This window comes from Vidua macroura, chromosome 9, assembly GCF_024509145.1.
Source record: "Vidua macroura isolate BioBank_ID:100142 chromosome 9, ASM2450914v1, whole genome shotgun sequence".
NCBI lineage: Eukaryota > Metazoa > Chordata > Aves > Passeriformes > Viduidae > Vidua > Vidua macroura.
Genome location: NC_071579.1, coordinates 8,018,456 through 8,043,518, shown reverse-complemented (window position 1 = coordinate 8,043,518; position 25,063 = coordinate 8,018,456). Strand labels below are relative to the sequence as shown.

Below are 25,063 nucleotides of genomic sequence, written 5' to 3'. Positions count from 1 at the left end.
TAAGAGCTCAGCTAAGACTGCATTTGAAGCTGATAAGCTTCAGGATATTTTAATGAGTGCAGCTTTTAATGTTACAGATTACTGTCCTGTGCTTTCCTATTTTTGCATATGGTGTGTGGAAAAAGGAGTGGGTGTGTGATTATTTCCCAGTATGAACGTGGCTCTGGGAGCTGCTCTCTATTCCCTTCTGTCTCAAGTTACCATCAACAAAAATAACATCTTCTGGGCTTGATTGTTTCTGTCCTGCCTGTTGCTTTCTACACCCACACTAATCTCACCTCCTGGATTGAGAGTCGGGAAGGGAGAGACAAAAAGATGTTTATTGTGTGGGAGGGGAAACACGCCAGGGCTCAGGGCTTTGTTTTCCTCCAAACTTTGTGCTTCAAAAAGCTACACGTTGTGGTAGTGAACTGTAGCCAGCATGGCACTTGGAGCTTTATTTGTGCTTGTAAAGCAGTAAAAAACAACAACAAAAATCCTCCTCTAATTTTGGAGTTAAATACTTTGCCAAAGCAAGATTTTGGTTCTGTTGACTGAAAACATACTTGGCATTGTAGATAATTCCAGTGTGTGGACACACTGCTGACAGCTTTTAGTCAGTTAATTCAGATCATGGAATCACAGAATATCCTGAGCTGGAAGGGACCCACAAGGACCATCCAGTCCAACTCCTGGCCCTGCACAGGACACCCCAACAACCCTACCCAGTGCTTGAGAGCATTGTCCAAATACCAATGTTTGCTTTTGATGATCCTTCCTGCATATCTTCTGGGAAAAAGAAAAAAAATCCACTGTACCCCTCCTGCTTCCCATGTAGCCCATGCCCTAAGCTGTACATGGGCTTTAGGAAGAAGAGCTTCTGTTTAGCCAGATTTAGAAAATCTGTCCTGCCTCAGCACTGGAGGGGCTGGGTGTGCTCTGGTGTGTGATGCCAGGAGAAGGTCACAGTCTCCTGCAAACGGGTTTCTACTTCTGCTTTGGCCTTGTGCAGGGATGAATGGGAGGAGGGATCAGGGAGACATGAGGCTGGAAGACCTGAGCCTCCCTCAGTCTCCCAGTGCTCCCTCTGGCAGGCAGGATTCCTTGGGCAGAGGCACATTCATTAACCAGCTCAGCAGCTTGTTCCTCCAAGTGCATGACCAGGATCATCACTTTTTGGGCTGTGTCTCAACAGTGATAGCCACAGGCAGGAGCTGCCCAGGGCAGGTGTGGTGGGATTAGGGAATGGTTGCTGATGGGAAAGCTGCTAACCAGAAACTGGAAAAGCTGCAGGCTGGCTACCACCTTTGGCTTCACACTCAAATGCTCCCTAATGTCTGTTCTGCTGTTCCTGTGCCAAAAAACAAGGAAAGAGAAGTTACTCTGCGATGGCAAAGCAGGGATATTCCTGATCTTTGGTCAAACATACTTGCAAATCTTCCTTTTAAACAAACATATCTGTACAAAGTTGACTTGACAACTACAGAGTCGAGAAGAATCTGTTCTTTTAAACAGTTGCATGTAAGCCAGTGCTGTTATCAGCTGTTACTATCACTATTGATGGCACAATTAATGCAAATGCTAGAAGGGAGAAGTGGAATTTTATTCCTTATCTGTACATAAGAAAATACCTTAAGGGTATTTATAAGACAAGGTATTTATAGAAATAAGCTTATTTTTGTGTGTACACACATAAAAAGCACTGATGAGGCATTATCAATTTTCCTGAATATTCATCTAGAATCTCAGTACAGCAAAGCACTCTTGTGAGTGAAAACCCTGCTGTCTGAAGCACTATGTGCTGTCCCAATTTCCTGCCCAGCAGTGTGTGTTACAAGCACAGCATTCCTGCCATATCCTAAGTGCCAATCCATGAATCCCATGCAGTGGAGCAGGGTGTGTGTGCCCTGCCCAGCCCTGGGATGGTGCTGGGTGGCAGAGCAGGGTGTGTGTGCCCTGCCCAGCCCTGGGATGGTGCTGGGTGGCAGAGCAGGGTGTGTGTGCCCTGCCCAGCCCTGGGATGGTGCTGGGTGGCAGAGCAGGGTGTGTGTGCCCTGCCCAGCCCTGGGATGGTGCTGGGTGGCAGAGCAGGGTGTGTGTGCCCTGCCCAGCCCTGGGATGGTGCTGGGTGGCAGAGCAGGGTGTGTGTGCCCTGCCCAGCCCTGGGATGGTGCTGGGTGGCAGAGCAGGGTGTGTGTGCCCTGCCCAGCCCTGGGATGGTGCTGGGTGGCAGAGCAGGGTGTGTGTGCCCTGCCCAGCCCTGGGATGGTGCTGGGTGGCAGAGCAGGACTCTGATGTTGTTTTGGCTGTCTCAGGGGGCCGGACACTGCGGCTCAGCCCCGTGAGCGTGGCAGACGAGGGACATTACACCTGTGTGGTGACCAATGCTGCAGGAGAGGCCAGGAAGGACTTCAATCTCTCTGTCCTGGGTGAGTACCTGCTTGGGTTTGGAGCAGCACAAGAGAGGTTCATACAGTAAGGGGGAGGGTATTCAGTATACTGTGCTGGTATTCAGTATACTGTGCTGGTATTTTTAAAAATATTATGCCAAAACATGCATAGGGATCCTTAGGGATCCTTAACATCCTTAGGGAGAAAAAATGAATTTGATACCACAGACAGAAAATCAGGTTGTAAAGAGAAGCTTCTTCTACACAGAGTCATAAAAACCTGGAAGGGTTTAGATTGGAAGGGACTTTAAAGCATGTCTCATTCTAACCACCCCCCACCCTCCCCCCATGAGCACCACTACCCCAGGTTGCTCCCAGCGCTGTTCAGCCTGGCCTTGGGTACTTTGAGGGATGGCAACCTGTGCCACTACCTTCCCACCCTCACTGGGAAAAATTCCTTCCCAATATCCCATCTATCCCTGCCCTCTGGCAGTAGGAAGCCATTCCCCCTTGTCCTGTCTCTCCATATCCTTTTCCAAAGTTCCTCTCCAGCTCTCCTGGAGCCCATTGAGGTCCTGGAAGGGGCTCCAAAGTCTCCCCAGAGCCTTCTCTTCTCCAGGATCAGCAATCCCAAGTCCAATGCAGTGGAAACCTTCAGTCAGCAGAGCCTTTAGTATGACAAAGGATATAAACCAATGTGGTAGGGGGTGATCCTGCTGATGTATTTAGACCAGGAGTTGTCCAGCAGGCTCTTCAGATGGTATTTGGAACCATTAATGTAATATTCTATCACATTGCTTAGTTTTGCAAATCAGTGTTTTCCCCAGAAAATACTACTTCTCGGTTTAGTAACTGTTATTTTTATCAATAACTGTCAGAGCTGGCACAGTGCAACTTTTCTCTCAGCATTTCTGTGTTGAATTTTGTTCTCAGTTTCCTTTCTCTGAGGTGCTGAGCACCCTCATCTTCCATTGCCTTCAGCTGACTTGGGCATACTCAGGCAGTAAATGATAACTCCCATGCAAGTCAGTTCATGTTTATTTGATGAGCTCATGGAAGTGTAAGTGTGGTAGAGTGGAAGAGATGGATAAACACTGGAAAGCATTCATTGTCCGACTGTTTTCTTTGGAGGGTTTTAGTAGCAGGGTGTTCTTGAGGGTTCTGGGAATCTCTATTGCATAGGCTTTGTTTTCCTTGAAGAAAAATGCTCAGTGAAGCTGATTTCAAGTGGAAAATTCCATTGTTCAGTCTTCTCTTCCCTCCCCCCAGTAATTTCTTTGTCTTTCTAGAGGAAAGTTACTGGAATGGGTCCTGACAGTGACACAGAATCCTCATCAGTCACTGTCAGTGGGAAGTGTACACAGACATGCCAGGGTTTTTCTGGATTATTATCAGAGGCACAGCAGTTTGCAGGCAGAGCTTGGTGCAATATGCACAATATTTATATATTTAAAAAGGGTTTGGTGTGGCTTTGCCATATTTTTGAAATGAAGATGTGCTGATGACTTACTGTATTATTTTGGAGTCAAAGCGATGAGTTGTTGTCTTTGTTTATCAATACTAGTAACTTCTGGTCTGACTTAAGTCCTGAACTTCTTGATTTTAAGTTTGTTCCCCCCATCTGTTTCCTTCACTCAAGTTTAAACCCTTCATTAGTTATCAGAAATCTGGTGTAACATTCTTGTCTCTGTTGACAATGAATTCTGTATATTTCCATGATTCTTTTATAAAACGTTTGCTTCCAGCAGCGAGCGAGATCACAAATAAGCTGTTAAATATATTTTAATTCCTTTCTTCTTAGGTCTTCTATCTAGGCTGAAAGTTTGCATTTTGCAGGATTATTAAAACATAAATCTGGCTCCTTACTGTGACATTTTTGTTACAAAATTTCCTATATCTCCTGGAGATGGAGCTGCTTTCTAATAACTACAGGTCTCCTTTTCAGCCTGTTACACTCCATGCCTACTTTGACTTGTAGTGCCTGTTTCTTTTGGCCTGATCTACAAATACCTCTACCCTGAAAGAAATAATTGATCACAGCTTTTAACCAGCACAGCTACTCCCCAGCATGCTCATAATCTGCCCTCCACATCCAAAAACACAAGTTGACCAGGATACTTTGGAAACATGTCGGCCATACAGTAGGAGTTTCCTTGCCTTGGGTTGGCTGTTTGGGGGAGGTGGGATAGGTATTTTAGGGATTTTATCTTCTACTTCCCTAGAGAAATGTAATTTGTACCACAGCAAGGTGCCTTTAGACCTATGTAGTGGTTCATTCTCATATGGAATTAGCTGTATTTGCTGAGAACACTGGTAAGCTGTGGCACAGCATCCACTTGTTGGGAATCTGTTGGATTGCTCTTGTTTTTTTATGGCAGTTACTGTGTAACCAAGCACAAACAGTGCTTTGTTCTCCTAGTCCTGTGTTCCTGGGCTCATCCCTCCTAGCAGCACCATCAAGCAGCCTGTTGTGTTTCAGTGTTGCTGAAACCATGCTGATGTTGTGTCCTTGCCTGTTGCAGTGCCTCCAGGGATTGTGGGGGAAAATGCTCTGGAAGATGTGAAAGTGAAAGAGAAGCACAGAGTTACCCTGATGTGTGAGGTGACAGGTAAGGGAACAGTTTATGATTTACCTTTGCTCATCAAAGCCATGGTCAGATCACTACTGCTGCTGCACAGCCTGTTTTCAAGGGGATTTCAGTTCAGTGGGATTTTTAAATCTCAGATTTAACTGTGATGCTTAGAACAGGGCTAAGCACTCCTTGTAAAGGTTGGATGAGGTGAACCAAGAGGGATGTTGCTGTGATATTTCTTCTCCAAAGGCCTGTGGAATTTCAGAGGAGGTGTATATCACTTCAGGAGGTTCAGAGACTTCAGAATGCATTTTCCAAAACTTCCCGCCTTGAATGTACATGAAAAGCACACCTGAAACTGTATTTTCCTGTTTCTCAGAAATCTTGGTATATCCTAGAGGTTATGCACCAACTCACGTTTGCCATTTTCCTGACTCCATCAAGGGAACCCCGTGCCACAGGTCACGTGGCTGAAGGATGGGCAGGCTCTGGCTGAGGCTGGAGATCCCAGGATCTTGTCCAGCGGGCGATCCCTGCAGATCTCTGAGGCGCAGCTCCTGGACACGGGGCGCTACACCTGTCTGGCATCCAACGCTGCTGGGGACAGGAGCAAAACCTACAGCCTCAACGTGCTTGGTGAGCAGCTGGGCTGTCTCTGCCACAGGAGCAGGCAGCTTGGGAAGAAGGAGTCCTCTTGGAATTCTGTAGGGCTTTTTTGACAGCATTGCAGTGCACAGGTTGCCTGTGATTAGAATTTTACATCTTAGTAATTGATAAGTGATAATGATTTAATAGAAACACCAGTGCTGTGCTTTAGACAACAGAGCTGGAACACAGGGAGCCTTCACAGGATATCATCCCTATGGAATGGGCAGGACAGCACTTCAGCTTATTGTGATTCAAGGAAGGAGCATCTGAAGAGCATTTCAGATTGTGATCTCTTCAGAAAAGCTGAAACCATCTGCACTTCTCGTTTTGTTTTGTTTTGGTTTTTTTGTTTTTTTTTTTTCCATGAGGATTATTGCACAATAAAGTGCAAACAATGGTGAGTTTGTTTTCCACAGCCTTGTTCCTAGGCTCATCCCTCTTTCCAGGATCATCAAGCAGCAGCTCTGCTCAGGGAGTGGTGGCTGTCTTCCTGGGGAGCTGTGCTTGACAAAGGCACAGGTGGGAGTGAATACCACTGGTTTGGGATTACTGTTGACTTCAGGACAAAACATAAAACCAGCTGAATGTTGTCTGGGTGTGGGTGTTGTCTGGGTGCTCCTTGTAGGACTGACTCCCAGCTAGCTGAGGCTGCAGCTCAGATTCCTAGACTGATCAGGGACCAGAAAATGGGCTTTTCAGAGAGGGGCTTTCCTCCCTGTGGTTACTGATTTTTTTGTTCCCAGTGGCTCCAAGCATTGTGGGAGCAGACAGCCAAGGGAATGCAGAGGATATCACAGTTATTCTCAACAGCCCCACCTCACTGGTCTGTGAAGCTTATTCCTACCCCCCAGCCACCATCACCTGGCTGAAAGATGGGAATCCCTTAGAGTCCAGCAGAAACATCCGCATTCTGCCAGGTAAACTCTGTCCTTATTGAGAAATAACACCTGATTATTTTATTGCATGTTTTTCTGTTACAGACTTCTTTAAAAAAATGTATCTCTATGAAGTGCAATGCACTGGCACAGGGTGCCCAGAGAAGCTGTGGCTGCCCCATCCCTGGAAGTATCCAAGGCCAGGCTGGATGGGGCTTGGAGCAAGCTGAGCTAGTGGAAGATGTTCCCGCCCATGAATGGGCTTTAAGTTCCTTCCAGCCCAAACCATTCTGGGATTCTTTGAACTTCTCTAGCACTTCCCATTCCAATATTTTTAAGTACTTCACATTAACTGATTGTTTATTTGTGCTTTATTATGTATTTATCCTTTTGTACTGTCAAGCAAAATGATGGGAAAATTCATATGAGTTAGTGATGAATATAAATGACTTGCAATTAAGTGTGGAAATTAGATGGAGAGAGATATAAATTAATAAAGAGAATGAGGTGGAATTTTTCTAGGTCATTAGTAGTTTGCCATTTTTAGTTAGTAGAATAATTTCTCCCTAGAATAATTTCTCACTGAACTCCATTTTCCATAGTATTTGTGGAGGTGGAAAATGGGAACAAGCTTCAGAGGGAACACTGGATTACTGTAGATGTATGAGTACCTTACCTTGTTAACTGCAAGTGTTCAGAGAAAGAATGAGTCTTTGCTAAATATCTTCAAGAAATTCCCCGCACAGATTTCTTGAGGAAATTTGTTAACAAATTTCCCAAGAATCCATAAGCCACAGGAGTTGCTCCACAGCACTGCCATGAATCATGCACTCATTTGTTGCACGTGGTAGTAAGCAGTCAGTTTTTCTACTTTTCAAAGGGCAGATTTTGGACCAAAGGGTTTGAAATGTGCTGGAAAAAGTATTTAAATAACTGGGAAGCAAGAGTGTGGTGTGAGTGCTATTAAAGGTTGGTGTCTTTGGCAGGTGGGCGGACCCTGCAGATCCTGAATGCCCAGCAGGACAGTGCTGGAAGATACACCTGCATAGCCACAAACGAGGCTGGGGAGACCCTGAGGCACTATGAAGTGAAAGTCTACAGTATGGCAATGCTTTCAGTTTTGGAAATCTCTTCTAATTTTGCATTCTTCCATTTTCCCCATTGCAGTCTTATCCTAGTGAATACAAGGTTTCCTATTAGTGGCTTTGCTGAGCAAACATCTGCATTAGCTCCTGGCATTGCTGGAGGAAAGACACCAGAAAAAGTTGATTGTTGCATCTTTTGCAATGCTGGAGTTGTGCTAAAAGCCTTTATGTCACCCAGGGGAGGACGTTTGAGAAACACTGAACTCCAGTTTCCTCTGAAATGCCTCATTTGGTGCTGATTTTCAAGTTAGATGAGAGCAGCACAATGGGAGGTGTGAGCAGAGAATCTCCTGAGCACAGAAACCATTTTAGAAAAACAGGAGAGGGCCTCTAACATCTAGTGGGACACTTTATTGAGGAAGGTAAAACAGAAGGATACTATTTTTATATCCTTCCATAAGATTCCATATGCACAAAAGTTTTCCCATTCAAATTTCTGTCAGCACATTATCCTTTGAGCATTCTACCTAAATACTTAATTTTAATGCTAAAACTCTTCATTATGGTCTCAGTCAAGCATGATTTTTACCTTTTTTTTTTAATTTCCCAGTCTGATTTGGAATTGGTTTGCTCTCTTACAGTAACCATACTGTTATTTAATTACAGTAAGTCCTTAATAAGGCCCCACTGGATTTGGAATAATGAGAAGGTGACAAATGAGTTCATTACTAATGCATGGCTATGTGGGAATGTAATGCCCTCCACCCCCTAATGCCATTGCAACTGTCAGTTATTAGGACACTGTAAGTATTAGGGGAAAATTTAAAAATTCCCAGTGGAAAAAAAAAAAGAGTAGAAAATGCTCTGAAAGCATTTTACATAATTTCAGAAATATTATGAGACCAAGCTGGGGGGTAGCTGAAGAATTTTGAAATATTCTATTTTCCTTCTGATTCAGAAAGAAACAGGATTTCGCAACACTGGGATTTCAGTGGAAATGTTGAGTTTTTACCAGCTACCCTGAGTGTGGACTTGTGATCAAACATATGTTTCTGGGAATATTAGTTTCCATTAAAATGCTCTTTAATGACTACAATACCCTGAATGTTATAGAGTTGAAGCCAGGCAGGTAATGATGAAGTGCTGTAGTTAGGTAGGGCTCTAATCAGGTTTGCATGTTTAAAAACCTGCATGTTTAGAAGTGTTGAACACTGTTTTGTGTATTTTTGTACATAATAACTGTACTAAAAATAGCTGAACATACATACATACATATATATATATATAAAAGTAATAATTTGGCATTTGGATGTGGGCAAGAGGCAGTTTATTGGGGGAATGCTTGCTTTCCAGGAGGTTATCATTCCAGTTAATGTTGAAATGCTGCAGCAGCCAGTAAGCCATGACAGTCTCTCCCCTCTCTGCCTTTGTCTGTGTGCAGTTCCACCCACCATTGCCAAAGGGGATGTCTCAGGGACGGGGCTGTCCCCCAAGGAGGTGAAGATCAAAGTGAACCACAGCCTGACCCTGGAGTGTGAAGCTCACGCCATTCCTGCTGCTGCCATCAGCTGGTACAAGGATGGACAGGCCAGTCACAAACTCGATTCCTTCCTCTGAGGAGACGTGGGACAGGGACAGCTGTGTGTTCCCTGTCCCTGGAAATAGCATCCATGCAGGGCAGCTGGAGTCACCCTCACTCCCTGCTGCTGGCAGAAGCACTGCCTAGCAGTTTCAAGTGTTTGCTGGCACCCAGACCTCTGCAAATCGATATCCTGGCTTTTGGTGGGTGCCTGGCAGTGCCTGAGACACCGGAGCTGGAGTTTGCAGGCCTGGCACTGGCCTGTGCTGGGAGAGGGAGAGCCCTTCTTGGCAGGAGCATCCCCTGGTGTGACCACAGGGCCCGTGGCTGTTGTGTAAAGCCCCCGAAGGCCCTGTTATTTACAGATGGTTCTCTCGAGTGCTGCCCTTGCAGAAGTTGCAGAGCCTCCCCCTTGGTCCTGGCAGAGCTCACAAAGCCACAAGAGCATCTGGTTGCTCTGGAGGGGGTGAGGCACAAGTCCTGCCACACACATCGCTCCATGAATCTGTCTGGAGAGCTTGGGAAGGGCAGGGCCATGGGGACATGCTGAAATACAGCACAGGGGATGAATAAAAAAGGAACTGTGCTGCTCCTCTGTAAGAGAGGAGAGTATAATCTTTTGCTTGAGCTGTTCTTGGTAGGGCACTCATTGTGGAGCTCTTCCTGGATTTAAGGAGCATGTGGGAATAATGTGGATGATCCACCTGCTGGCTGTTTCAGGTGTGCTCTGCTGTTCTGGGATCCCTGGGAGTCCTGCCTCTGTTGCCAAAGAAAAACTCAATTTGGGGAGTTAAGAGGTCCCCAAAGGCAGTGACTGTGCACACCTGACTGCCACTGGCACACCAGCTGCTGCTCCTTAGGCTGCCCTGGGTGAAAGGCTCTCACTCCTGTCCATGGACTGAGTGAACTGCCCCTGCAGGCCAGGACTTCAGTGCTGACTCCCTGATCATGGAAGCATGGGCTTATGGCATGGTTTGGGTTGGAAGGGACCTCAAAGCCCATCCAGTGCCACCCCTGCCATGGGCAGGGACACCTTCCACCAGCCCAGGCTGCTGATGTAGGTGAGCACATCTTATGTATTCTGGACACACAAGCTGTGTCACTGCAGCCTCTGCTGTCACATGTGAGCCACATTTGGGCACAGGAATATCTAATCCTGTGTCTCTTTGTGCTGCTGCTTTGTCCATTCTATGTTCAAAACGTGTCCTTGCTGGCAGCAGATCTGTAGGATGGGTTAGATCCATTTGTTCACCTTACTGAAAGCTGTGAGTTTTCCAGGTATTGGAAGCTTGGCCAGTGAGTTCAGGGATTGGATCAGCCTGATTGGATCCAATGTCACAAGAGCCCTGGCCTGATGGGAATGGCATTGCTCCTCTCAGCAGTGTCCTGGGCCTAGGAGTGATGGAAAATCACATCCTTGAGGAGACCAGCCACCACGATCAGAAGGATGAAGATGCAGAGTTTTCTGAAAAGAAAATTGTCTCCAGGAACTTGGAGCTTGATTGAGTTTACTCATATCACTACCACAAATCTGGCTATTTCTGGTGTGTTCTTTGCCGAGTATTAATTTTCATTTGAATTGACATTGCAGCCACTGCAGGCAGATGAGCACGTCCTGATCCAGGGCAGTGGCCACACCCTGCACATCAAGGAGGCCCAGGTGTCAGACACGGGGCGCTACACTTGCCTGGCCTCCAACGTTGCTGGGGAGGATGAGCTGGAATTTGATGTAAATATACAAGGTAAAAGGGGAATAAAACTCTCTTGGTAGCCTGCCTTTCTAGTATTCTGGGATGTTGGAATTAATAATTTTAGGTCCTTTACCCTTGCGTGGTCAAACCCAATGCTTTTGTGTTCTGTGTGACTTTGATTTCAGGGATATTTTGCTCATTGCTGACATGTAGTAGTTGATTATTCTTTTATATGTTGTGTTTCTGACATCAGTGCAATGACATAGCAACTCTGATCTTGTTCTAAATGCCATGAAAAATTTTGATTTGTTTTGAACTAAGACATACTTTACTTTTCTGTTTCAAGTAGTATTTAGAGGCCCCAGACATAAGCATCCTATTGGCCTACTGTGTGTCAATACAAGGAAACAATCATGAGTAATTTCTGAAAATTTAGACAAAATGAAGCTTGAGTGAAACCAGATACCTCATTGTTTAAGTATTTTTGTTGATGAATACCCTCTGTGTTTGTTACCAGGTCATCTTACTCTGTTATTTATTATTCTTTAAAAAAATACTCAGTAAATTGCTCAATTGTTCATTCTAGAAGATCTAGAGTTTTCCTGGGTAACTTAATGTGGGGGGATTGGTTTATTTAATTTTTATTGCTGCTATTGAACATTACAATACCTTCTTATTTCTTGACTTTAAAACCAGCTATTTCTGCTGCAAAATGCTAACATTATTCCTCTTCTTTATTGTAGTTCCTCCTAGCTTCCAAAAGTCTTACAGGGAATGGGAAGCTGGGAACATGGTGGATGCACAAAGGGGTGGAGAAACTAAAGATGTGATTGTCAACAACCCCCTCTCACTGTACTGTGAGACCAATGCTGTTCCTCCCCCTGTGCTCACGTGGTTTAAGGATGGGCATCCCCTGAGCTCCAGTGACAGAGTGCTCATCCTGCCAGGTGGGTGCTCAGCTGGCACTCTCTGGCCCTGCACCGAGGTGATCAGAGGGGTGGAGCAGCTCTGCTGTGAGGAAAGGCTGGGAGAGTTGGGATTGTTCACCTGGAGAAAAGACACTTCAGGCTGACCTCATTGTGACCTTGCAGTGCCTGAAGGGGCTGACAGGAAAGATGGAGAGAGGCTGTTTACAAGGGCTGAAGGGACAGGACAAGGAGATATGGACTCAAATTAAAAGAGAGTGGGTTTAGATTGGATATTGAGAAGCAATACTTGGCCATGAGGGTGGGGAGGCCCTGGCACGGGGAGCCCAGAGAAGCTGTGGCTTCTTCACTGTCAGATCCCTGACAGTGTCCCAGGCCTTCCACTTCCCTGGGCTAGTGGAAGGTGTCCCTGGCCATGGCAGGGGGTTGCACTGGATGATCTCTAAAGTCCCTTCCAACCCAAACCATTCTATGGTTAAGAAATGGCCTTAGTGCTGGTATTTGTGTAGTGATGACACACTTCTCCTGTTCAGAATGCTTCTTTAATGTTCTTTTCAGACTTCATTAGCTGGAAATGTTTCTCTCCAGTCCTTGGCCTTAAGTTGTTTGCTTTCATTTAAGAAATAGTCCCTAAAATGGTGTGAATGTCGCTACTGAACTCTCACAGTGAATCATGGAGTCGCAGAGCGGTTTGATTTGAAGGAATCTTAAGGCTCATCTCATTCCGCACTCTGCCATGGACAGGGGCACCTTCCACTAGCCCAGGTTGCTCCAAGCCCCATCCAACCTGGCTTTGGACACTTCAGTGTGTTGCAGAATGAAATACAGCAATGATGCTGTCTCTCTGATGTGTTCCTGATTTATTTCCTTCTTAAATTTGCTTTGACAAAAAAATAATTTTACTAGAAAAAGCCTCTTAACCAAGAGATGAGGCATGGTAAGTGTGTTTGCAGCAGGAAAATGGTCATAACCCCCTACTAAAGCTCTCGGGGAAGGGAAAGAGCTGCCTACAGTCATGAGTGTTGCTATGCAGAGATGGTTTGGGATGGAATGTTTAAGGAAGGGCAGTGGTAAAAAGGGAAGACCTGTTTGTCCATCTTTTTCATCTCTTGAGAGAGCAATGACAAATACTCACAAAGTATATTCCTAAGATCTCCTCTCATTCTGAAGGTATTTATATGGCTATGCTTTTATGAAGAATAGAGTGAAAGGTACCTCTGAGCCTCAGAAGTGAATCTGTTCAGTTTGGAACAGAAGATTCTGTGCTTATATTTCCTTTTGCCTATTAGTTCTGTGCCGTCTTACTGAGAAATATCTCTGTTTTTGATGGAAGAGTAATGCCTGGCTACATATTGCTGCAGCATGATCTTCCTTTTTGTGGAATTAATTCCTCTTTCCTAACATTTCAGTATGAGCATGGCTGCGCTCCAACTATCCGCCTGCAGATAAAGTAGCCAGGAAATAAAAACCTTTAGCTACTTATAATTCAGACCAAATGCTGACCATTCATAAGTTTGCTTGCTCAGGTCTCTGGTGGGATGTGGTGTGGAGATGATGGAGAGTGCTTGATGCTGCCTTGGACTTTGGTTTGCAGGAGGCCGGGTGCTGCAGATCGCGCGGGCCCGCACGGAGGACGCCGGCAGATACGCGTGTGTGGCGGTCAACGAGGCGGGGCAGGACTCCATCCACTACCACGTCCGAGTGCTCTGTGAGCTCCTCTTCTCCTCTGAGTGCCAAAAAAGGCTTCTGTGCAAAATGACCAACCACTGCAGTCCAGCAGTCCCTAGTGTTTGTAATGTTTATTTGTAAACCATGATGTTAATATGTTTAGGGTGCTGGAGCTGTACAGAGCTGCTAATGTTCTTAGTTCCATGTGTGTAGGTTATTGTTACAGGAACTCAGTTGTGTTACAGCTCTCAGCATTCACCAGAAAGAAAAGCATAGGTAAAAATCCAGCTTTTATCTTGGCATCTTTTGTTCTCTCTTCAGCTTCCCGTTGAGAATTGTGACCAAGATTTTTTTCTCTTTCTTTATTTTGGCCATAATTTTTTACAATACCTGCAGAACTCCCAAAGCCTGAAGGGAACTGAGGATTTAGATTAATGAATGCCTGTACAACCATTTGGATGACCTTTTGTGTCTGTTGATGGACTCAATGTTTTAGCCTTGGGAAACACTTCTCTGCCTTTATGGCGGTGTTATATCACTGAAAATACTGATTTATTGTTACAAAGGGGTCCTGCCTTGGAAATCATCTTTTATTTTGATGGCAAAGAGCACAGTGGAATAATTGGAAGATGGGTTTTCACCTCTCCTTCACTCTGTGAATAATTGTAGTTCTGCTGCAGTCCTTGGAGTTAGGCTGAGTTGTTCCAGCTGAACTATTCATGGGATGGCTTTATCTTTCACTGGATTCCCTGGAGGTTTCACTCCTTCCTCCTGCAAACCCAGTCTAATCTCACAACCATCTGAGAGGTGCTGAGTGAGTGTTCTTGTCACCTTTGCTCCCTGCAGCTCCCCCATCCATCAATGGGGCTGACGGGGACCTGCCTGAGGAGGTGACTGTGCTGGTGAGCAAGGAGGCAGCCATGGACTGCATTCCCAGTGGGAGCCCTTCCCCAGGGATCACCTGGCAGAAGGATGGCCAGCTCCTAGCAGAGGATGACAAACACACATTTCTGTCCAATGGAAGGAGGTTACAGGTACTTGTAACCCTTTTCATAGTGGAAAAACTGGGTTTTGGCAATGAAAAACTGTCTGGTTGGGCTGAGTAGGAAGTATTTTCTTTCTCCTACAAGGTTCTGCAAACATAAGGAGTTTTTGTCCTTTGTTCTGTCCCTCACCTGCTGCTTCTCACTCCCATGTAATTCCTTAGATCCAAACATTTGTGGGATCATGCTACGAACCACATCAATTGAAATCATGTGCTTTTAAATATTACCGACTTCTTTTGAGAAAATAGTGAAAATAGTGTATTCTGAAGAACTTCCCTTCCCATTGATGAATGAAATTGAATGAAATTGAATAAAACTATGAAAGCAGAGAGCTGGGCTTAATCCTCTCCACTTGCTTCTTTGGCAGTGAATTGTCTATATATTAGCTCCAAAGCCATATTTTGTCTTTTTTTTTTGCCTTAGATTTTGAATTCCCAGATAACAGATACTGGCAGGTATGTCTGCATTGCAGAAAACATAGCTGGAAGTGCCAAGAAGTATTTTAACCTCAATGTTCACGGTAAGTACTGTCATCCATAACTTCTGTCTTCTGTCAAGTGCTGGTTCAGCTTGGGTGTGTTATTTTTAGCAGAGTGCTCAGACCCCCTCAGCTTTATTAATGTGAGTCCTACTGGGTGTCATGGGGATTCTGACAGACCAGAACTCAAATATCAGTTTAAAGTACCTTGACAACATATGGCTCTTGATACCACGTGGCTTTGGCTCCTCATAGGTGTTCCAGAAAGGTGGGAATTGTAATTGAGGGAGCCTTGTATGATGGCTGTGTTCACCCTATTGGGCTTGCTGAGCTCTGGAATCATGAATTATAAGTAGGTTGGATTATAGCCTGTTTTGATACATTCAGAAAATGAATTTTTTTCAAAGAAATTAATGACAGAAAGCATCAAACAAAGGTACACAGCTTGTAAAAGTTTGGTTTTTAGAAGTGTACCCTTCGAAGTTCCTTTCTCCTCTCTGTTTTTGGTTTTCTTGTGGAATTACAATAGGTTGAAAATAAATGTTGGCTTTAAGCACCAGAAGTCTAAGACAAATAAAACCAAGACGTTTTTCATGAAATAGTCTCCACTACCTTCCCTTCCCTCTCCCGATAACTTCAGAAAATTAAGACATCTCTAATTAACATTTCAGAGAAAGCCCAAACTTCCCCTTCTATTTCTGCCCACTTTCAGCTTTCCATCCTGAAGAGAAAAGAAGTATCATTCCCACTAATTCTTCTGTACCATTCCACATTTCAACCTGACAAGGAATACTGGCAGCTACATTTTTTCTGCTCTATCTCATAGAAAACAAGGGCTGTCCTTTCTGCCACCTAAAGACAGTACCAGCATCCCAGGAATGTGAGGAGTCAGCTTATTGCATTCAGAATAATTGCATGTTTTCCTCTGTCACACATGGAGCAAATTTACCTACTACAAGGCACAGATTTATAGCACTTTTTGCTACTCAGTAATGCATTTAGCCAAAAATAGTGTTGTCATGGGAAGAATTTGCCCTGGAGTTGTTCTCTGAGAAGTTATTTTCTGGACAGACAGTGGAGTCTGTCCAGATTTCCTGATGTGTGAGTTTTGCATTTAAATCAAAATATTTCACTTTTCCTAACATTCGTGTTTAAATTTAAACTTCTGTCTTAAAAATATTTGGTTTTAGTGACTATGGCTAAATACTATTCTCTTAAAAGAAACATTTGCATGAAGTTTGAATTCTAACTCAGCAGTATTACCAACTTAGGTCTGTTTTTCTTAATGCAGTTTAATTTGAAAAATTAGAGTGTAGCTGTTCAGGAAAAGACCACACAGGGTGAAGCACTAAGGAAAATGCATTATCAGTAAGCAGAAAGATCTGTGTTTTGTCAGTGTCAAAAAAAAAGCTATTTCCCAGCAGTTTTATGTGTTTCTAATAGAACTGCTCTCATAAATTAAAATAAAATACTAAAGATGATCCTCTTTATTGAATTGAAAAATTCACTTCTGGTCTCCAAGGTGAAGATAAAATAAATAAAATTAAGAAAAACAATAAAACTAATATAACACCTTTTAAAACATAGAAGATAAGCACCCAGATTTAAAATAGGGAAATAATAGGTAATTTTCATGCTGCGTGCTATATTTGAGCCCATGACTGTGTCTTTATGCACATACAGATACATTTGCATATGCAGATTACCTTTGGTACATCTGTGGGTGTTTTTTTCTGCAGAAATTGAAATCAACCACTGACACAATTTAAGCAAGTTTCATTAAAGACAGCTGAGATTTGGCCCTGTACATTAAATTGCCCACTGCCAATAATCACATCTGTGGAAAATGAACTGTAAAAGTAAATAAATACAAGTAACTATCAAATGTCATCAGACCAGAATTCTCCACTTGCTCTAGTGAAGCATTTTATCCTCTTTATCAGGGAAATATTCTTCAGTTATTCCAAGCTGGAGAATATGGACTGAATTCCCCATTTACATGGGCTGCTTTTGTTTGTGCAGTGCCCAGAGGAGCCATAAAGTTGCCTAAATGACTGGTTTGTGTCACTCAAGTGGCAGCAAACAGCTGGAGCATTTCAGGGGAAGATGGGCCAAAATACTTAAACGTTTCTGTCTTTGAAGAGGAGGATTCCATCTGTTCTTTGGAATGATTTTTCCACCCAATAAAGCCAAGAACATGCTTTTGCCTCCCTATTAAGTGTTTTATATATCCCCACTGCAAAAACATGGCAACTAGAGCTTGGGGGTTATTAAAAGGAAGAGATTTACAATTCTTTCATTCTAAATCGTTCTTGTAGAAAGGTCACATGTCAAACTATTCTTGATTTAAAAATTCTGGGACTTGTAAGCTTAAGGAATGCACCCCTTGGAGCAATGCTGCATGCCAGGATTTTCCAGTGCTTAGCTCACTGCTAAGCAGCAGGTTTGTCTGGTTGACAGAACCACTCTGAACTGTGTTGGGAGGAAAAAATTTGGGGTCTCTGTAGGTGGAAAATGGACTGTTGCAGAGAGCAGGAGCAGCAAGGAATCAGAAGGAAGTGATAGTCATATCACTTATCCTGACAATGGGAATTTGCTCTGTTCTGCCTCACACAGCAAATGTCCATGAGCAGTGTTAGAAATTCGGCAGTGCATTGTCAGGATCTCATGTAGGTTCACTAGCCCTCCCAAGCCTCCAGCACAGAAGGACTGCAAATGAAATAATTGACATTGTTGTGAAGTACAGGAACAGGAATGACCATTAGATTGTTTCAATCTCATTTCCAGATGCATCCAAAAAGCAGTGGATCCATTCATAGGATGTGAAAGATTCTTGCAACCTGACCCTTTGGCAGAATGCAGAAGTTCAGCTTTAATACAGTAAATCATGATCTTGTGGGAAATCCTTTGCTGATGCAGTGATAGATGCTATTAATGTATTTCTCTCTTCACAGTTCCTCCAAGTGTTGTTGGGACTAACCCTGAGAATCTGACGGTGGTGGTGAATAATTTCATCTCTCTGACTTGTGAGGTCACAGGCTTTCCACCTCCTGATCTCAGCTGGCTCAAGAATGGAAAGCCTATCAGTTCCAATTCCAACACTTTTATTGTGCCTGGTGAGGAATCTCAGCTATTCTGCAGCCTTTGGGCTCAGCTTCTGTCTGGTTTGTCGTGGCAGGGCCTATGGCCACTCTTTGTGGGGCACAGTGCCTGTGCTCTGCCTGTTGCACCTGCAGTTCTAAACCAGCCTTTGGGACTGACACAATCACCACAGAGCAAACCTCCAGCCTTCTCTCCTCGCTCCAGGTGCTCGGACGCTGCAGATTCCCCGAGCCAAGCTGTCAGATGGTGGAGAGTACACTTGTACTGCCAGGAACCAAGCTGGGGAAAGTCAGAAGAAAAGCTTCCTGACTGTCCTTGGTTCGTGTTTTACTCTTTTCTGAAATAGTATCTATTGCTTGGGAAGTGTGGGGAGGTTTATCTGCTTTATGGGGTTGTTTCAACACAATGCAGAACTGAGTCTGGGCTCCTCCCCCAGTGCCCCCGAGCATCAAGGCCCAGGGGGGAGCGTCGGTGACAGTGCTGAACGTGCGAGTGGGCACCCCGGTGACCCTGGACTGCGAGTCCAACGCCATCCCAGCCCCGGTCATCACCTGGTACAAGAACAGCCGCCTCATTCCCGACTCCGCTGCCGTGGAGGTCCTGGCAGATGGGCAGACCCTGCGGATTAAGGCTGCAGAGGTGGGCCAGGCTGGGGGGAGGCTGCATCTGCCACTGCTCTGCCGCTGCCAAGCAATTATTTCAGTCTTTAGTGGTGTATTTTATTTGCTGTACATGGGAGATGTGTTTTCTGGAGGCTTTTTATCCTGTGAGAAGCACTTTGAGTTTGCAGAGACACAGGTTGTTAATGTCTCTAAACTGTAGCATTAAAATAAGAATCCATAATGATTTCTTTTAAAACTTGTTTTTATTTCAGGTTTCTGACACAGGACAGTATGTGTGCAAAGCCATAAATATTGCTGGACGAGATGATAAAAATTTCCATCTCAATGTTTATGGTAAGCACCCTCTGCATCATCTACAATAGTTATTATAATAACATAAACTTAGCAGATTAGGCACTTCAAAATTAGTTTAAATAACATTCTTACTGCTTCCATTCCATTCACAGTGCCTCCAAGTATAGAAGGCCCTGAGCAAGAGCTGGTCAGTGAATCCATCAGTAATCCTGTCACCTTTGTGTGCGATGCTACTGGAATTCCTCCTCCCACATTAGTGTGGCTTAAGAATGGAAAACCAATAGGTAACATTGTCTCATGCTTTTTACTCCTCTTCTGCCCTTCTTTGAGATACCACTTTGCTGTTTGCTGGCTGGTTTCTGTTTTTTCTTTATTTGTCTCTAGACAGAGTGTTATGAGAACTGATTGGAATCTTTGTTTTGAAACTTTGATGGAACAATTTCTCCCAAAAGAGATGTTTGCACCCCGTAGCTGTTTTGGAAGGGTGACTTGTTTATGTATTTCAGAAAACTTGGATTCTCTTGAAGTTCATATTTTATCTGGTGGAAGCAAGCTTCAGATCGCTCGCTCTCAGCTCCTGGACAGTGGCACCTACACGTGTATTGCCTCCAATCCAGAAGGGAAAGCTCACAAAACCTATGTGCTCTCCATCCAAGGTGAGGAATGGGGGAGGATGCAGGGAGCAGAACTGGTTGAACATTGGGTAAATGTTACACTGTCTGTGCTGGGGACACTGAGATCACATAACCAAAAAGTGGAGAATTTGGACTGTAATTTTGTAACCAGAGGGGAGAGTGGTTGGAGAATTCAATACTTCTAGTCCAAAATTTGCATGGAAAAGAATATCCTTAAGCCCTGACTGTGGGACTTGAACAGAGTTGTGCAGCTTGTGTGTGTCTGCTACTGGTCACATCCTTCCTCCTGCTGAGCACCAGAGCTGCCTTGGTTGGTTGTGGAGCAGCACATGGAGATGGATTCAGGAGCAGTGGTACCTGTTGTGCCATGGCAGGAGTTAGCAAAGACCTACTGCCAGAATTTCCTTAGGAATACTTCCCCTGCCCCCACCTCAAATGACAAACCCTTATTTGTTATGGAATTGTCTCCTGCCTCGATGTGAATCACCCTTAGTCTGCAACTGTTATGTTTTCCTCTGTTCCTAATGACTCATCCGCACTAATTGCACTGGTGTACAATTAGTTTTAGTTCTGCCAGTTTTTCTCCAAGTTTAGTTCTGCCAGTTTTTCTCCAAGTTTAAGAATGGAATGTCAAGCTGGTTGTTTGATCAAATGTGTCTGAAATAGCTTGAAATGCTCAGGACTTATTAGTGAGACTGACAGTCTTGACTTCATGGATAGCAGGACTTTTATCCTTGTTCTGTGGGAGTGCAGGTTGGAAATGGCTTTGATTAGGATGGAATTAGTGTGGCTGTTCACAGGGCTGTGATGGTGTTGGTCACACAATCCCAGACTGGTTTGGGGTGGAAGGGATCTTAAAGCCCATCCAGTGCCACCCCCTGCCATGAGCAGACACACCTTCCACTATCGAAGCCCCATCCAGCCTGGCCTTGGACACTTCCAGGGGTCCAGGGGCAGCCACAGCTGCTGAGAACCTGCCCCAGGTGCTGCACTGCTGCACTTGCTAGTTCAGCTTACATTTCTTGATGCCTAATGTCATCCTTCCATGGTGCATTTCCAGTTCCTCCCAGCATTGCTGGCTCTGAGATACCGAGCGAGGTCAGTGTGCTCCTGGGAGAGAGTGTCCAGCTGCTCTGCAATGCCACTGGAGTGCCCACCCCGGATGTGCAGTGGCTGAAGGATGGAAAAACAGTTGCCAGCGATGATTTACAAAGGATAAGGCAAGAAAAATAAGCAGACACTGCATTCTCGTCTATAATTTTAAGGGCCCTAAAGTGGGAATGTGAGGAGAGCCTGAACTGGAGCTTAGCCAGGTTAAGAATATCATCTCCCTCCTTAGCTTCTATAAATCAAGTACAATTTGTTAGTCCTTTGATTTTTTTTTAAATTTCATTTTCTTAACAGAGATAAGTATATGATATTTATGTCTTTCTCAGTTAATAAATTCCATACAAGTTCATCAGCTTCATGAAAGTTTATTAAGGTCATTTAGTTCCTTTGGAGGGGAAAGATCTGAGGCATGGAAACACTTTACTTAATGCTTTTCATTATGGGTCCTTCAAAAGCCTGGCTGGAGTTGAATCTTAAAACCAAGTTAAACAGGACATCTCTAGGAAAAACTTCTTAGCCTATCTCTAACAAAAATATTTTGCAAAACACAATGCTTCTCTCATCAAGCTCCCAGGAGGATAGAGGTAGTTACTGAAATGTGCAGATCAGACTGTTTATTTGCTAGGTCAAAGGAACACTAAACAAACTCACTGTGCTTTATAGAGTGACTCCAGATGGCAGCACATTAAACATCTCCAGAGCTCTCACCTCAGACACAGGAAAATACACTTGTGTGGCTACTAACCCTGCAGGAGAGGAGGACAGGATTTTCAACCTGAATGTATATGGTGAGTTCTACCAGATGTGAAACCCAGGTCTACTCCATAATCCCATCCTTGGGAGTGCTCCCAAGGGAGAGCCCAGAGAGGAATGCCTGTCTGCAGTGGAATCCTGCATGCACATGTTTCCAATTGCCTGTGCTGTAGATACTACACAGGATGTTCTGTCAATGACAAAAGGGTTGAAATTGCTGGTAAATGTGGTTTGGGATAAACAGGAATTAATTCTTTGGTGGATTTCATAACAGAGGGATTCTGCTTGTGGTGATTTTTTATTTCTTGTGGGGAAGATTATATTGAGGCTGATTTCCTGTGACCCTGCTGTTTTGTTGTATTATCTTCCCTAATTCCAATCAAAGCACATCAGCTATGAGCAGAGTGGTATGAAGGCAACTGATAGTTAAAGGTCCCCAGAGTTTAAAAATGAGGGAGTGTTGGAGGAAATTGCACAGTTTGACATCCAGTGGCTAGTGAGTGTAAGCCTTTAGCAGCATAGAGAGGGGATATTTTAAGTTGTGGAAAATCTGGTCATTAAGTAAAGTGGAGGGAGGAGAGGAGAGTTCTGCCCAGGCATGATTTCACTGCAGCCTAGGTGTCTGTCCCACTTACACAGACTCAGAGTCACTGGGAACACAGGCACGAGCAGAGCAGTAAGAGAGGACCTTGGTATCATAAAAAACAGTCCTGAATGACCACAGCACATCTTTTTGGAACAGAATGGCTCTGCACAACAGCAGGGAGTTTGTGCTCTGTTTGTATTGGCTGAAGTTCAAGCAATAACCAACTTAAAAGTCTTATTGGTGTCACTGTCCCAGTGAGTGATGGGATCCTAACTGAGCCAGTGCCTGGAGCTGCACCTGGCTGGGCTTCCTTATGTAGTGAACCCCCCAAGGCCATGACTTTCAAACTAACCTGTAACCCCAAAGAGCCCCAAAGCAGCAGTTTGTGTCATCATGCAGAATGCTTACCTAGACATTTTGAACTTCCTCCAGTTAAGAATGAAGTCAGCAGATGCATCCAGACATCAGTAAGCTAGCTTTCCTCCTCTGTGATTTCACTGTATTTAAAATTTATTGAAGGCCACGAGTTTGAGTGGTCCTTTCTGGCCCTGGGTTCAGCCCATCCCTTCCTGCACTGTCCTTCTCTCCCCAGGAACTTCAGGTCCTAAGCTCTGTCTTGCTTGCTGCAGGCTGGCAAATCAAAGAGAAGTCTACTGTCATTGTACAGTGCCTCTGACTTGAAATATATAAATGGATGATTTTTAGTGCTCAATAGTATTGTCTGAGGATTTATTCTACCAAAAATGGGATCCTCTTACTGAATTGCCAGTGGGGCATTAGGGGCAGGATTTCCTGCAGGGTGGAATGGTTTCAAGAGCCTGTTTTAATACATTCCTTTCCATCATCTACAAAATGCAGTTCCTCCAACGATAGCCAATAGTAAAGATGAAGCAGAGGAACTCACTGCCCTTTTGGACACCTCCCTAAATATTGAATGTGCTGCTGCTGGGACCCCCCCACCACAGCTCCACTGGCTGAAGAATGGCCTTCCTCTGTCTGTCTCCTCTCAGATCAAGCTCCTCTCAGCTGGACAGATTCTCAGGTTGGTTTTCTTTTCTTTTAACTAGCTGAGTTTCTGGGGTTTTTTTTTGCAATATCAGCATAATGCTGCTGTATTTTTGGAAGCAAGAGTAAAATTTGATCCAAACCACACCATAACAAAGGTAATGTGTTCCATGCATTCCATTTACAGCTTGCTTTAATTGCTTTTTCCTTAGACTTAGCCGAGTGCAGGTATCTGATACTGGAGTGTACACTTGTGTAGCATCTAACAGGGCTGGAGTGCACAACAAACATTACAACCTGCAAGTTTTGGGTGAGTGTCTCTGAAATGTTTTACGTAAAGAATCTTATTTCTCGATTTCTTAAATGTACTCGTCAGTTTTCTTTCTCATCAACACCTATTGCAGACAGCCACAAGTACGTCTTAGAGATGATCACTGGGGAAATACTAACTTTTCAAAATGTTGGGGTTTTTTTAAATGGAAAGTGTTTTAACCCTAGAAAAGTCCTTACTTGAATTGTCACCCATAACCATAAAATCACAGAGTGATTTTGGTTGGAAGGGACCTTAAAGCTCATCTAATTCCAACTCCCATAATGTGTCACAGTTTTTTTTTAGAAAGAATAATATTTAATTTGTAAGCAAAGTTTAGCACAGCTATGTAAGTGGGGAAGTGCAGAAAGGCAGCTGTTCCAGCTGTTCTGTGCTCGGAATACCCCTGTGCTGCGACACAGCTCTGTCCCTGTGTCCCTGTCCTGTGTGTGACAGAGCTCTGTCCCTGTGCTGTGTGACAGAGCTCTGTCCTTGTCCCGTGTGTGACTGTGCTCTGTCCCAATGTCCCTGTGCCGTGTGTGACTGAGCTCAGAGCTCTGTCCCTGTGCTGTGTGTGACTGTGCTCTGTCCCCATGTCCCTGTGCCATGTGTGACTGAGCTCAGAGCTCTGTCCCTGTGCTGTGTGTGACTGAGCTCTGTCCCCAAGGTGTCCCTGTCCCGTGTGTGACTGAGCTCTGTCCCTGCAGTGCCTCTCTCCTGTGTGTGACTGAGCTCTGTCCCCAAGGTGTCCCTGTCCCGTGTGTGACTGAGCTCTGTCCCTGTGCTGTGTGACAGAGTTCTGTCCCTGTCCCGTGTGTGACTGTGCTCTGTCCCCATGTCCCTGTGCTGTGTGTGACTGAGCTCTGTCCCCAAGGTGTCCCTGTCCCATGTGTGACTGAGCTCAGAGCTCTGTCCCTGTCCCGTGTGTGACTGAGCTCTGTCCCCAAGGTGTCCCTGTCCCGTGTGTGACTGAGCTCTGTCCCCGCAGTGCCGCCCAGCCTGGACAATGCGGGGGGCACGGAGGAGGTGCTGGTGCTGCGGGGCGACACGGCCACCCTGGGCTGTGTGAGCGATGGCTCCCCTGTCCCCAAGGTGTCGTGGCTCAAGGACGGCCTGGCCCTGCCCCTGGGGGCCCACCTGGGCTCCAGCAGGCGCGGGATGGTGCTGCAGGTGCCGAGGGCAGCGCCTGCGGACACGGGCACGTACACCTGCGTGGCCTCCAACGCCGCTGGGCGCAGCAGCAAGCACTTCGTCCTGAAGGTGCTGGGTGAGTGCTCGCCTGTCAGCATGACACAACACTTCCAGGGATAAGGAGTTTCCATGGGCTCACAGAATCCCAGAGTGGTTTGGGTTGGGAGGGACCTTAAAGCCCATCCAGTGCCACCCCTCGTGTTGCCATGAGCAGGTTCCACTATCCCAGGTTGCTCCAAGCCCTGTCCAACCTGGTCATTTCAATAATGATAAATGAGAGGAATAAGGAAATGAAAGATACCTAAAGATGTGTGAATGTGCAATACAGTATGTATTTCCCAAGTACTGAAATGTGCTATAATTAATATAATTATATGCTATAAATTAGTAACTTTGCTTAGCAGAAATTCAGCTTGACAGGAAGATGCACAGCTGAAAGCACAACAGTTAAAAGCCTGATAAATCTAATTGCTGAGATTATACAGTGTTTTATCTATATTTTTAAAAACATTTTCT

The 25,063-nt window shown here is 44.8% G+C and overlaps 1 protein-coding gene across 1 annotated transcript in view; it reads left to right on the top strand.

The window, feature by feature from the left end:
• HMCN1 (hemicentin 1) overlaps positions 1–25,063 on the top strand; it is a 166,716-nt gene that overhangs the window by 107,929 nt on the left and 33,724 nt on the right. Inside the window, exons 47-68 of the mRNA XM_053985174.1 lie at positions 2,295–2,408; positions 4,892–4,978; positions 5,387–5,578; positions 6,334–6,507; positions 7,452–7,565; positions 8,992–9,137; positions 10,721–10,871; positions 11,564–11,767; positions 13,341–13,454; positions 14,261–14,448; positions 14,884–14,980; positions 17,893–18,054; positions 18,245–18,358; positions 18,477–18,679; positions 18,915–18,996; positions 19,110–19,241; positions 19,464–19,613; positions 20,653–20,812; positions 21,366–21,490; positions 22,900–23,083; positions 23,259–23,356; positions 24,345–24,623. Of these exons, the coding sequence (XP_053841149.1) occupies positions 2,295–2,408; positions 4,892–4,978; positions 5,387–5,578; positions 6,334–6,507; positions 7,452–7,565; positions 8,992–9,137; positions 10,721–10,871; positions 11,564–11,767; positions 13,341–13,454; positions 14,261–14,448; positions 14,884–14,980; positions 17,893–18,054; positions 18,245–18,358; positions 18,477–18,679; positions 18,915–18,996; positions 19,110–19,241; positions 19,464–19,613; positions 20,653–20,812; positions 21,366–21,490; positions 22,900–23,083; positions 23,259–23,356; positions 24,345–24,623 (3,270 nt within the window). The remainder of the gene's footprint in view (positions 1–2,294; positions 2,409–4,891; positions 4,979–5,386; positions 5,579–6,333; positions 6,508–7,451; positions 7,566–8,991; positions 9,138–10,720; positions 10,872–11,563; positions 11,768–13,340; positions 13,455–14,260; positions 14,449–14,883; positions 14,981–17,892; positions 18,055–18,244; positions 18,359–18,476; positions 18,680–18,914; positions 18,997–19,109; positions 19,242–19,463; positions 19,614–20,652; positions 20,813–21,365; positions 21,491–22,899; positions 23,084–23,258; positions 23,357–24,344; positions 24,624–25,063) is intronic.